We start from the raw sequence: 12465 nt of genomic DNA, 5'->3' as shown, positions 1-12465 counted from the left end.
ACATTTAGAACGACGCTATTCAATCTGATAACAATGCACGGGTTTTGGTTGAGACACCAGTATCTGTGTATTTCTGCAAGGAATGTTCCTCCTCTTTTCTTAAACATGGGGAAAGACCTTTCCAAAAGCATGTAACGTTCATCATGCCTGTATAGATACGTAACGCGTATGCCATAACAAAAGTTTAGAAAGTCATAATTGAATGAAGCTCAGATTCTGAGCCGGAGGATGCAAGGAAGATAAAATTTTGTTGAGTTCGGCTTCACAAGAATCGAAAACTTGCCAAAATGACAGAAGCCTGGCCTGCAAAGGATATTTTTATTCTTCTTATCGTTAGAGCAAAGAAGCTTTCGTTAGGCACGAGAGCATCATCGTCGAAGAAATCATTCTCATGGTGTCGCCAGACTTCGCTTGGTTTTTGAAAAAGCAGTCCGCAACACTTCCGAAGTACAATAAACACTTGAGTGGGATTTGTCCAACGCATATTTTTGTTCCAGACTGCAATCTGCATAAGAACGGCTGTTAAACTTCTCCAATAGCATTTGGCTACTCCTCTGTGTCTCCTATTCCACCAAAGCGCAGATAAAACAGTTGTCAAGGCCTCTTGACTAACTTGGAGGATGTCGGTCATTCTCTCTTCTTCATTATTGAATTCAGTGGTCGAGTGATAAGTGTTAGTTCTAACGCATCTACCCTTACAGTTTCGTTCCGACTCAAGACTGGAAAACAATGACAAGCATAAAAACTTCAACTAATTCGTTTTAAGGCAGGCTCATTATAGCGCACAATCATCTTATATGTAGAGGCTATAGCAGCACTAAACTCGATATTCAATGGGCATAAGAGATGAAGCCTTGAGGAGGTATTCCCCCTTAATAAAAAGCGATGAGTGAATCAGAGGTTAGGACCAACAGTGCTCCTGTGGACAATACAGCCGAGCAACTCGTTCATCATTTTTCAGGTCATAGCAGCCGCTTTTCTCAAAGATTACAGCAATTAGAAGTACTTTTGTCGCCTATTGCAGTGTGCGCTGTGTGCAAGCATATATACGCTGGAGAGATGATGCGTTGATGGATCTCGGCTGAGGTTCCGCCAGGTTCACTGAATTCATAAGGAGGCTCGCGGCAAGGGGAGAATCTGATATTGAACGGTCCTATTGAAGCATGTCTTCAAAATGACAAGATTGCGATCATGTTTTCTGTTGAAAGAAAGCCAAAGGTATCTTCACCCGCTTTCGCCAGACCGAGAATAAGTGAATCAAACAGAACATATATTCACTCTGGCCCCCCTGTGCACATATGCTGAAACAAAATCAAACTCGCAACCTCGAAGAACTTCGAGCCTAAGATTATCAATTGCGGATCCCTTGAGGATGATGAGAACATATCTTCTTGTATGGGTTGGCGTTCTCCTTCAGGCTTTGTTCTTCTCGGAGGCCGTGACACGAGATTGCAAAGCCGGAACATTTTTCAACGGAGAAGCATGCGAAAACTGTGCTCTTGGCACGTATCAGAACAACACAGCATCCACAAGCTGCGCACTCTGCCCACCTGGAACGTACAACCCATACCGAGGCGCCCAAGGAATTGACGTGTGTGTCGCTTGTCAAGAAGGAACGTTCTCGAATGTCAGCGGAGCCAAATCCAAGAGTGCATGCCAAAAATGCCCTTCGGGTACGAACGCCCCGATGGGTTCCGTCTCGTGCATCTCCTGTCCCGCTGGCAAGTTTATATCTCTCTGCGATCAGTCCTTCGACGACTTCTGTTTCTACGAAATCGGCATGTGCTTTGAAAGCCTTATATGTGGCTCGTGTCCATTCTCTCGGCACGAGTGCAAGATCAAGCGTTCTGTGGACTTGCAATGCTACAATTGCGGCGGCAACTCCTTCCCTGACAAACCAAATTCGCTTGAGTGTTCTCTTTGCCCCGGTGACACCAGATTCAACCCGAGCTCTTCCAAGTGCGAGGCCTGTCCCCCAGGTACACAGCTTGTAGGTGTAGGCGGTCGCTGCAGCCCATGCACGAGGTTCACTTTTTCGAACAACACGACCCCCTTTTGCTCCGTGTGTCCACCTGGTCATACCGCTAACGTACGCAAAGGGGGCACGAAATGCGTACCATGCCCGGCTGGAACCTTCAAAGGTGAAGATGAACTCGACGGTAAGAACAACTGCCGCGCGTGCAAGCCCGGCGAGAACTCGTTCGTGACGGGCGCCACGTTCTGCATGCCGGACAACACGGCCTGTGCGCCCAACTTTTTCCGGAGCCCGAGCGGGGCGTGCCTGCAGTGTACGGAACGGGAGCGACTGGACGTCAGTCGCAAGACGTGCGTGGCCTGTCCGCGGGACCACTTCAGCAAGGGCGTACTGTCGACGATGTGTGAGCGCTGTCCCCCGAATTCCGTATACTCCGACAACTCCTACTCTGGCCCGTGCGTGTGCAGAGATGGATGGACGCAGGACGACCGGGCGGATCGGGTCAAGTGCGTAAAGTGCGCTCCGGGCACGGCTGGCAAGCTAGGGTTCTGCCCGCTATGCTGTGAGAACTTCGTTGCGCCGCGGGCGGGAATGAGCGAGTGCATGCAGTGCCCCCCGGGAACGCGGCAGCCGCTACAAGGACAGACGAAATGTGAGGCTTTCTCTTGCCCGAAGGGAACTGTGCGAAGGGATGTTCGTTGCATAAACCCGGCATCCAACTGCCCTCCAGACCATGACAGAGTGGAAGACGAGTACGCACTGCTCGAATGCCAACCGAAAAGCTTTCCAAGAGGTTTGTTCCTGGGGAGGCCGTATCCGTTCGCACCGAGTAAGAAGTGTATGGAATGCCAGCAAAACGAGCGGTACGACGCGGGGCGGAGAAAGTGCTTCCAGTGCCGAAACAGCGAAGCTAGTGCGGGGGGGCTGGTACAGACGTGCACGAAGTGCCCTCGCGGGGAGGTGGGAGAGAAAGGACGATGTGAATGCTTGGGGGGAAAGAGGATTGTAAATTGGAAGTGCAGAAATTGCCGGGCGGGGTCGTTCACGCGATGGTCAGGAGATGTGGGGTGCATTCCGTGCCCGGCAGGGACGATTGGAACTAGGGATAGGCCTTTTGAATGTGTGAAGTGTCCGGTGGGGGAGTTTAGTAATACGGCTGGGTCCACGGTGTGCATGAAGTGCAAGGGGGGGACGACGACTTTCGGGGTGGGAGAGGCAGGGTGTGTGCGGGCTGGGGGCCTGAGCAGTTCGGACAAGTGGCTTGAGTAAGGGCATGGGGTATGGAGACACGAGTAATACTCTGCTCTGTCCGAACAGCTTCTATTCCAGCCTATATTCAGGTTTGGAGTGAACCGTAGAAGACCAGGGCGCTTTGCATAGAAGTTAGTCCCGAGCTCGACTTGATTCCACGACAAGTGGTGAGACGTAGACGGTGGATAGTACGGGTGAACACGAAGATGAGGGCAAATTTCGCCTTTGAACAAAGACCGTTTCCTCTGGGTGTGGAAAGGGACTACAGGTCAGAGGCCTTTCGCGCTCAACTATCCCGGGATTTGCATGGCATGCGCACCCCGCGCCGCCATCCCAACGCAAGGCGCAAGCCGGACGAAGGAGCCGGGAGGTGGGCGATGAAGTGGAGGAGCGGATGGCGGTCCGGAAATGAAATGGCATGAAAATGGCCTGTTTTTCAAGCTTGCAGAAACATGCGAAACAAGATCCCTCTGCGCCGTGGCACGGTGGCCGACGAATTGCATTGCACCAGCAATCATGACACGTATGTGATCCGCTTCTCTTATCTACCGGCCGCAACCACATCTGCAGATCTCCATTCCCCATCTCCGAACCTCCCTCCGATCCTCCCTCCTCGCTAACCGCGCTCCCCTAACGGACATGTCCTGATCAGCTGCATGCAGCACACATTCCACAATTTGCCTCATCAGTCCTGCTGAGAGCCCAACCGGGGCCATGTTAACAACGCCTTGAAGATCGTGCTTGTTCGCGTATGCGCGAACGAGAGCAAATGCCATGGGGGTATGAGTTGGGGAGGCGAAGTTCAGGACCTCGTTGTAGCGAGATATTGCGGTGACGTACTGCGCCACTGATGTCGGACCGTCTAGATGCAAGTAGCCGATGTATGCTAGAACATCCGCTTCTTTTGCCGCAAGCAGCGGTCGTTCATCTTCATCGCAGAATGCAAACCACTTCTTGATGTGGCTCGCAGAATGCAAACCACTTCTTGATGTGGCTCGACCGATTGGCCCGAGTTTTGCCACTCCCTCCGTAATTGGCATGCAAGTCCGCTGCGGTCTGGGCGCTTACCGTTTTACCTTCATCCCCACACCGGCTCAATAATGCATCCCTTATCCCCCCCCTCCTGCGAGACCACCCTTACAGCGATCTGGTCACCAGAGTCCCTATTTCGAAAAGTCCGCTCCAAAAGGAGGAAAAAACCGCGCAAACTTGAGAGAGATGATTAGTTTTTAAATATATCCACAAGGTTTCGAAGTATTTAAATGACTTTCCAACTCATCTGGCAAAAATTCAACTAGCGATGGTCAAAAACCTGAAAGGTGGTTAAATTTGACAGCAATATTTACCGTTCAATAGTTTGCGATGCTGTTCAATAATTGCTGTGGCCCCCGCTTTACTGATAAAGTCAAATGGCACGAATTTCCACTAATCGTGATATTTCCCAAAAATAAGCATTTTAAGTTCTGGCCCGAGACATTAGATCAAACAATAGATCACTTGAATTTGGGACGTAGAGAGCCGGTTCGCCTGGCGACTGATCCACTTGTAACAACAATTTCAGTGCAACAAAAGTGAACTGCTGCATACAGGGGGGGGCCTCAATAATGCACATTTGGACAATGCATTTGCCCAGTATTGCACCCTTACACCCTTATGAGCCGGGGCACGAGTTTTACACGTGTCAGATTATCGGACGGATGCTCCCGCCTTGGCTTTGTAGGATGCTGATCGCCGGCAGACCGATCGATCGAAGAGACTACTGTAGCAGCACAGCAAACAAGCGGTTTCGACATGTCAACCCAATCTTCCCTGCCGCCTGACGGATTGCGCAAGGCAAAGCGTGTCTTTATGGATGCATTCGGCTCGCAGAACACGAAAAGGAGGACGCAAACTATGATTAACGAGTTCATTACTGTTTGATCGCGACGTGTAGAGCCAGCTGCGAGCCGTGCAGGGCTCGCAGGCCCATATCTGTAGTGCTGTCAACGCCATATCCCCCCTCACATCATCTTCCCTTTCATCAAATCTCCAGGTCACACATACAAAAGTGCTTGAACTTTCGACAGAGCGCAGCGATTGTGAACATTTTCGTAAGCAAAGACACCAAGGATCGATCTACTGTACAGTGAACGCGCAAAGCACTTGAAGTTTCTTCCATATTACTGCACATCGGGAGTACTGCACCTTTTGTGCTTACGACACGGGTGTGCACTAATGAGCAATACCCACTGTAATTACAAAACGTTAATACGGGACGGGCCTCTTTACACAGGACATTAAAGCTTTGGTTAATTATTGGTTCATAGGTGCCAAATGCTATGGAACGTGTGTGCAATAAATCGGGCCCGCCAAGATATTTGCACCTGCTTACATTAAAGCAACGCCAATCACCACAAAAGTGCGATATTTCGCCTCACAAGAACACGCCGCATGACGTGTAAAAAGGAATTGAATTTTAGTTTCTGACAAGTGGGCTCCGTGCGCGCTTCGCGCGCCAAGCCAAGTCCCTTCCTCCTCCGCTCCTCGTACTGCACACGCTGTCGTTCCCCGCCCCGCTGCTCCCCCTCCCTCTGCGCTAACTCTCCCGTCTTCTCTCCGGTCTTTGTCGTCTCTTGCCCCCTCGTCCTGCTACACGTTACTCGCCCCTGCGCGTCGCGCCTGGTCCGCGCCGCCGCCCTCTGCGCGGCCGCCCGCCTTTGTCCCTTTCCCCCCCGGCCGCAGCGGGGTCCCTGCAGCCCGCAAACATGGTCAGCGCCGCTGCCCTCCACGCCGCCGCTCGCTTCCGCCTAACACTGCTACCTGGCGGCGGCTCCCGGCACCCACCCGCCTGCGCGCGCCCTCCTGCACCGCAGGCTGCGACACCTGCCCGGCTCGCAGCGACCACTTTCCCCGTTCTTCGCACCTCCGTGATGCGCGCGGCCCGCGCCGCCGCCCTCTGCGCCACCGCTCCCACCACTACCTCGACCGCCCCTTCCCAAGCGCACCCGTCCACCACGTCCCCGCGCCGCAGGCACACCCTGCCCACCAGCCCGCAGAACGTCTCTGCCACGCCCGCGTCCGTCCGCCGCGCCCCTGCCACCCACCACGCACGTCGCCCGCCACATCTCGCCGCGCACGGCGCTCTTCGCTGCGTGCTGCCCGCTCATGTTGCGTAGAAGCTCCACGCAGCTCGCCACCATGCGCGCTTCGCCCGCCCGCCAGTCCAGCAGAGTCTCCGACGCCGCTTGGAACCGCTTTGCGTGGAGCTGCATGCACACCGCGTCCGCGATCTCGCGCGCACGCCCGTCCCACCCGCCGCACTCGCCCACCACGGCGTCAACGCCTGCCTCCGCTGCTACCCGGCACACCACGTCCGTCACCGTCTCTGAGCAACCCAGTTAGCGCGCGCTCGCCGTCGCGCCTCCCCCGCTCCCCGGTACGCGCGCCCAGTTGAAGACCCTTGTAGTACTCCACGCCGTCCAGCTCTGGCCCGGTCCGCTCCCGCGCCCTCCGCTCCCCCACGCGCACGCGAGAGTGTGGTGATCCATGCCGCCCCGCCTCGGCGCCCCCCACCTACCCTCCCCCACCGTCCCCATCGCTGCCTCAGCCCACATCTCCTCCACATCATCGCCGCACACCCAAAACCGCCCTCCGCCCACCATCATCTTGCAGCCCACCGTCCCTATCGCCGCCCGTCGCAGCCCCGGCCCGCACTCCCTCGTCGCCGCACATCCACATCCGCCCCCCAAAGTCGGAGCACCACGCGCTGCGCAACTCCGCCTTGAAGAATTCCGGCCCCCCCACGCACAGCCCCCCGCGCACCACCGCCCCGCTCACGTCGCCACGAGCCTCCGGTATTTCGGGCAGCCCCGTGTCTCACGCGTACGCCCCCCTGCCGTATGCGTTCATCTACCACACCGCCGTCACGTGCTTGCAGTGCCCGCCCCAGTTCCGCCCACAATGTAGATCCGCCTGGCGCAGTTTAAACGGATCCGGGCTAAAATTTGTAGTGTACTGTAGCGCGGCCGCGCTCCGCAGTCCGCACAGTTATTTTAATTTTAAAATTTAACTTGTCGCCACTTGTCAGCCTGTACTGTAGTGGGGCCCGCCCCGCAGTCCGCACAGTAATTTTAATTTAAAATGTTACACTTGTCGCCACTTGCCACCGCCACGGGGACACGTGGCGGCCTGGCCTGCGGCCAGGCCCCGCCTGTGGCCGCCACTTATCACGGTAGCGCCAATGGCAACGCCGGAGCGCAAAGACATACAGACAGACAGACAGACACGGATTTTAGTAGTTGTAGACAAGTGGGCTCCGTGCGCGCTTCGCGCACCGAGCCAAATCCCTTCTTTCTCCGCTCCTCGCTCCGCACCTCCTGCTCCGCCGTCCCTTCGTCTCTTGTCCACCATCGTTGCCGGCGTTCTCCGCCCCGCTGCTCCCCCGTCCTCTTCGCTACTGCTCTCGTCCTCTCTCCGGTCTTCGTCGCCCCTTTCCCCCTCGTCCTGCCACGCGTACCGCCCCTCTGTGCTCAATCTGGCTGCAAGTCGCGCTGCTCTCGCCACACTCGCCTCAGTCCTGCTCGCCACCGTTGCCTAGGCCGTTACCCTGGTCGCTACGGTTGGCACTCCCGTCCGCCTCAACCTCCGTACCGGCGAACCCGTGGCCCACCGCCCACACTGCCCCCTCCCTCTCCCCGCTTCTGCTCTCGACTGTTTCGCCGCCGCCCGCGTTGCCTGGCGCCTACGCCGCGAGGCGCTTCGCTTCCTCAATCCCCGCACTCCCACTTTCGTCCCCCTACCCTTTCGTTATTCTATGGCTCTCACGCTCTAGGCACACGCCCGCGCAACCACACCTCACCTGCGGCCCCGCCCTACGCCACCTGGCCCCTCTACTCGTGCGGCTCGCCCCGCTCCCTCCCGCCCTGCAGCGGCCTTGCCCTCTCCGTCGCCGGCCTCCGCCCCTGCTGCTGCTCTTGTCGCCCCCAAGTAACCGTCGCCTCACGTGCCCGGGCTTGCACCCCCACCTCGCCTTCCGCTCCACCCATTTCGCCGCCTGTGCACCTCCTGCTCAGCTTCCTGCTCCGACGTTTGCAGTTACTGCTCCCGACGTCCTCATCCTTGCTGCTGCTGCCGCTGCCCCTGCTTCGTCGCGTGTGCTCTCAGCGATTCTCCCGCCCTCCGCTCTCCTGGTTCCCCTCCCCTCCTGCCTCCTTTGACCGCCCTACGATCCCTCCTCCCCTTATGATGCGCTTCCCCCATCCCCCGCCTGCCCGCCTCTTCTTGATCAAGCCGATCACAGCCACCTTCCCCTCTGCACGCCGTTTCCGTAGGCCCTCCTTCTCGTCAGTCGCGGTGCCGCTCCCGCACCCACAGTCATCGCAGTTAGTCAATCTTCCCTCTCGTACGCTGCGGACCCCGCGGAAGGAGCGCAGCGCGACCGCCTGGGCGTCAATTCTCAGCCCCCCTGACCCGCGCGCGTCTTCTTGCGCTGCCGGCTGCGACACCTGCCCGCCTCGCAGCGACGGTCTTCGGCGTTCCTCGCCCCTGCTCCTCGCGCCGGCGCTCGCCGCCACCCCCTTCCCCCCCGGGCGCGGTCCGGCCCCTTCCGCCCGCGCTCTGCACTCCCCTCTCGGGCCTCGTCAGCGACCTCTGCCTTCACCCACCGTGCGCGACCCTCGCGACAGCGTGGCCATGCGGCCCCCCTCGCCCCCCGCCAGTGACACACGCTTTCCCCTCGCCGCTGCCGCCTCTGAGGTCATTCGGAATTTTTAAATGACCCACGTAATTTCTGCCCATCCCGTAGCCGCCACGTGTCCTTGGTGGCCGCTTGGCCTGCGGCCAGGCCGCCCCGCAGCCCCCCGCCACTTGCCACCGCCACGGGGACACGTGCAAAATTTGTTTTCCCGCGAAAAGGCACATCGGAAAAATTGAAAATATTAGGCGCACCAATCAGCACGGCGGCTTCTACAGAGCGCACCACTGGCAACGCGGCAGCCTGGCCTGCGGCCAGGCAGCCTCGCACGTGGCCGCCGCCACTTGTCACGCCACGTGTCACCGCGGCGCCCCCGTGCGCCAATGAGAACCCGTGCGGGAGCGCACGAACACACATACACAAACACACAGACAGACAGACACGGAAATTAGTATACGCGGGGATCGACTGCACAACCTTGTGCACTTTCGTTACCGTTCCATCTCCGCCACGGTGGTCTCTCTCAACTAAGGAGCGCGAGCAGACCAACCTGCACTTGCCGACGTCACCTCTGCCGACCGCGCCACTCGCTCCACACACAGCCGCATCCCTATTCGCGACTCGCGACGCACAGCCAAGATGACAGCCGAGATGCAGAAGCTGGCCAACGACCCGAACTTCGTGGTGGAGTTCGCAGTAGGCGACCCTGCGCCCGTGCTGGTGCCGCAGCGGCGCGACGCGGGTCTGCGCATGTCGGGCGTGTACTTTGACCAACCCAAGCGGTACGTGCTCAAGTCTGCGCACATGTCGCGCGAGGACAACCGGATCTTCGACCCGGACAACGGGCGGTGCATCATGGTGTCGCACCACCCGGGCAAGAACCCGTACGACGCGTTCGACCCGCTCGGGACGTCCAACGTGGAGAACCGGTACAAGGTGGCCGGCGGGGAGTGGGAGAGCGTGTGCGACGTGACGGCGCGCGCGCGGGGGTTTCGAAGCTTCAAGATCCGACCGAAGAAGGTGAGTCGGCACGGGAGGCAGTACGTAAAGTTTGGAGATGAGACGATTATGAACGTGGGCAAGGTGGGGAAGATGAAGACGATGAGCTTGAGGAATCATTTCACGATTGGAAAGGGCGAGGATGGGGATTTGGTGTATACGTGCGTGGCGGATATGACGGGGAGGACGGTGATGTTTAAGAACCAGGAGGACGAGCTGGTGGCGCAGATGGCCAAGACGACCAAGGCGCTGCTGCAGACGGTGGCGTTTGGGAGCGGGAGTGAGAGCACGATTGACATCGCGCCGGGGGTGGACTGCAGCATGATTCTGGCGACCGTGTTTGGGATGGCACAGGTCGGCGAGCACTTCATGGCCGATGCGTTCAACAACTACGTGATGGACCCCGTCAAGGACAGCGTGGTGGACTCGGCCGTGGACGCGGCAGGGCTGGGTGACGTCATGAACGATTACAACCAGCTGTCCGGACAGGCCGCTCGGCAGACGGGGATGCTGACGCAGACCGCGCGCTTCATGAAGCGAAACTTCTTCGAGTAGGCGCGTTTGGTGGGACGCGTAGACAAAGGTTGAAGAGCAATTTCAAGTGATAAAGTGCATGTGCTTTGATTTTATTACATAACGTGCGGTAATGATGCTTCTTCGAGGAGCCGACTGTGGTGGGACGCGTAGACAAAGGTTGAAGAGCAATTTCAAGTGATAAAGCGACTATGGTGGACGCGTAGACAAAGGTGCGGTAATGATGCTTCTTCGAGGAGCCGACTGTGGTGGGACGCGTAGACAAAGGTTGAAGAGCAATTTCAAGTGATAAAGCGACTATGGTGGACGCGTAGACAAAGGTTGAGTGGCGATTTCAAGTGATAAAGTGCTTGTGCTTTGATTTAATACGGAACGTGCGAAATGATGCTTGTTCATACTGCCTCCGAGGCATGCATGCTGCATGTTTGCGTCGCAAAGGCTTGTACACGTGTACGGGCTGGACGGGATCAGAGATCCGTCAACGCGTGATCTGGTGTGGGCGGCGTTTGATCCAGACCAGTCTGAGATCGGATTGTGGGCGTGCGCCGCATGCGATTTACATTTCGCGATGACGGCGCGGCGGCGAGGAAAGAAGCGTAAAAGGCAAAAGCTGTCTACACTCTTCGAGTCGGAGCAACGGGACGCTTGATAGTCGGGCAGACGCAACGCACGGCCACATAGAGCGCAGGCTAGAACGCGTGCGACATAATGACTGCGCCCCCCTTCCCCCTCCACAGAGGCGAGGCGCGGCGAGACGGCGAGCCTCCGGCAGGGCCGAAAGCGCGTTCCTCTCCGGATCGCGTGCTCGGCGTTGGCGGCGGCGTTAGCGACGGCGCTAGGCGGCGCAGCGTGCAACAGTTTGCAAATGAGAGCGGCATAGTTCACGTCTCTCCCTCGGGCCCGCGTGCGGGAAGTAACGAGGGAGGAGACTCTTTATTCAAGATCGCGAGATCAACGCGCAAGCGAGCGTGCACTAAAACCGTGGGGAAGCCTGCTCAGTGGCGACCGCGCGACCTTGTCGTACGTACATTCGTAGCGAGGCGTTGGGCGCGACGCGTGCGGGAGGCGGGGGCGGGGGTTGCTCGGAAACGGTCGGAAAGTGTTGGGCGAGCGGGTGAGGAAGGGTGGACGCCGGAGGGGCAGACTTCGCCACGGATGAGCGGTGTGCAGGTGTACAGCACAGGGGCGACGGCGTGGGCCGCGGCGTGAACGGTCGGGCGGCGCGGCGAATCGCGCCGCCGCAATACTCCAACGGCCCCTGTCACGCGTATCGAATTACACCACGCGGGTCTGCACTCGACCGCACCAAATCCGCCCCCCGCCTCTTTAGCATTATCTCCACCCGATCACCATTCCCCTCCCGCCCCCTACGCACCCCCCCCTCCCATACTCCCCCCCCTCCAAGCCCGCACCGCACCCCCGGTCGGCCCCGCACGGCGTAGCCTGCGGTCCCCCGTCGCAACCATGCGCGGCCTCCCGCTCTCACTCGCATTCCTCCTCGCCTTGCTGCCGGTCCTCCACGGCGCCTCCCTCCCGCGCCAGTCGGTCATCCCGATTCCCGACGTCGTGCAGTCCGAGCAGCCGCAGCCGGGCTCAGAACTAACCCCGACGGCGACGGCCTCCGTCTCGCCGTCGCCGGTGCCATCGCCAGTGGCGGTGCCCCCGGGCGGCGCCGGCGAGGAGGCCGACGAAGAGGCCGACGAAACCGACGAAGAGGCCGAGCCGTCGCCCAGCGAAGAGGTCGAACCGTCGCCCGGCGTGGTGGGCCCCGCCGCGCCGGCGCCCGAGGGCTCGCTGGAAGGCGTCAACTCGCGCTCGGCCAACCTCGCGTCGGGCCTGATCACGGCCTTGCTCTTCGTGCTCGCCTTCCTGGCGTTTGTGGCGCTGGGCGCGGCGACGCGCTCGCGCTCGGACGAGGCGCCCGTGTACACGTCGAGCTCGGCGGCAGCGGCAGCACCGCCGCCGGCCGACGACGCCAGGCCGGGCCTCACCGAGGCCGTGTACACGTCCAATGACTAAGCGCGCGCCGACGGTC

At 58.8% G+C, this 12465-nt stretch overlaps 2 protein-coding genes; both read left to right on the top strand.

Annotated features, from left to right (window-relative positions):
• The first annotated feature begins 9382 nt into the window (after positions 1-9382).
• Positions 9383-11079, top strand: CHC_T00007074001 (hypothetical protein). XM_005710472.1 is given in 3 exon segments: positions 9383-10642; positions 10751-10851; positions 10852-11079. 1 exon segment carries the CDS (start codon positions 10852-10854, stop codon positions 11077-11079), a length of 228 nt encoding a protein of 75 aa, XP_005710529.1. The 5' UTR covers positions 9383-10642; positions 10751-10851.
• A 59-nt stretch (positions 11080-11138) lies between these two features.
• On the top strand, positions 11139-11639 carry CHC_T00007073001 (hypothetical protein). The gene has a single exon (XM_005710471.1). It carries the CDS (start codon positions 11139-11141, stop codon positions 11637-11639), a length of 501 nt encoding a protein of 166 aa, XP_005710528.1.
• The last annotated feature ends 826 nt before the right edge of the window (positions 11640-12465 follow it).

Source organism: Chondrus crispus, genomic scaffold (assembly GCF_000350225.1).
Source record: "Chondrus crispus Stackhouse genomic scaffold, scaffold_61, whole genome shotgun sequence".
Classification (NCBI taxonomy): Eukaryota; Rhodophyta; class Florideophyceae; order Gigartinales; family Gigartinaceae; genus Chondrus; species Chondrus crispus.
This window is presented reverse-complemented; position numbering and strand designations above follow the sequence as displayed.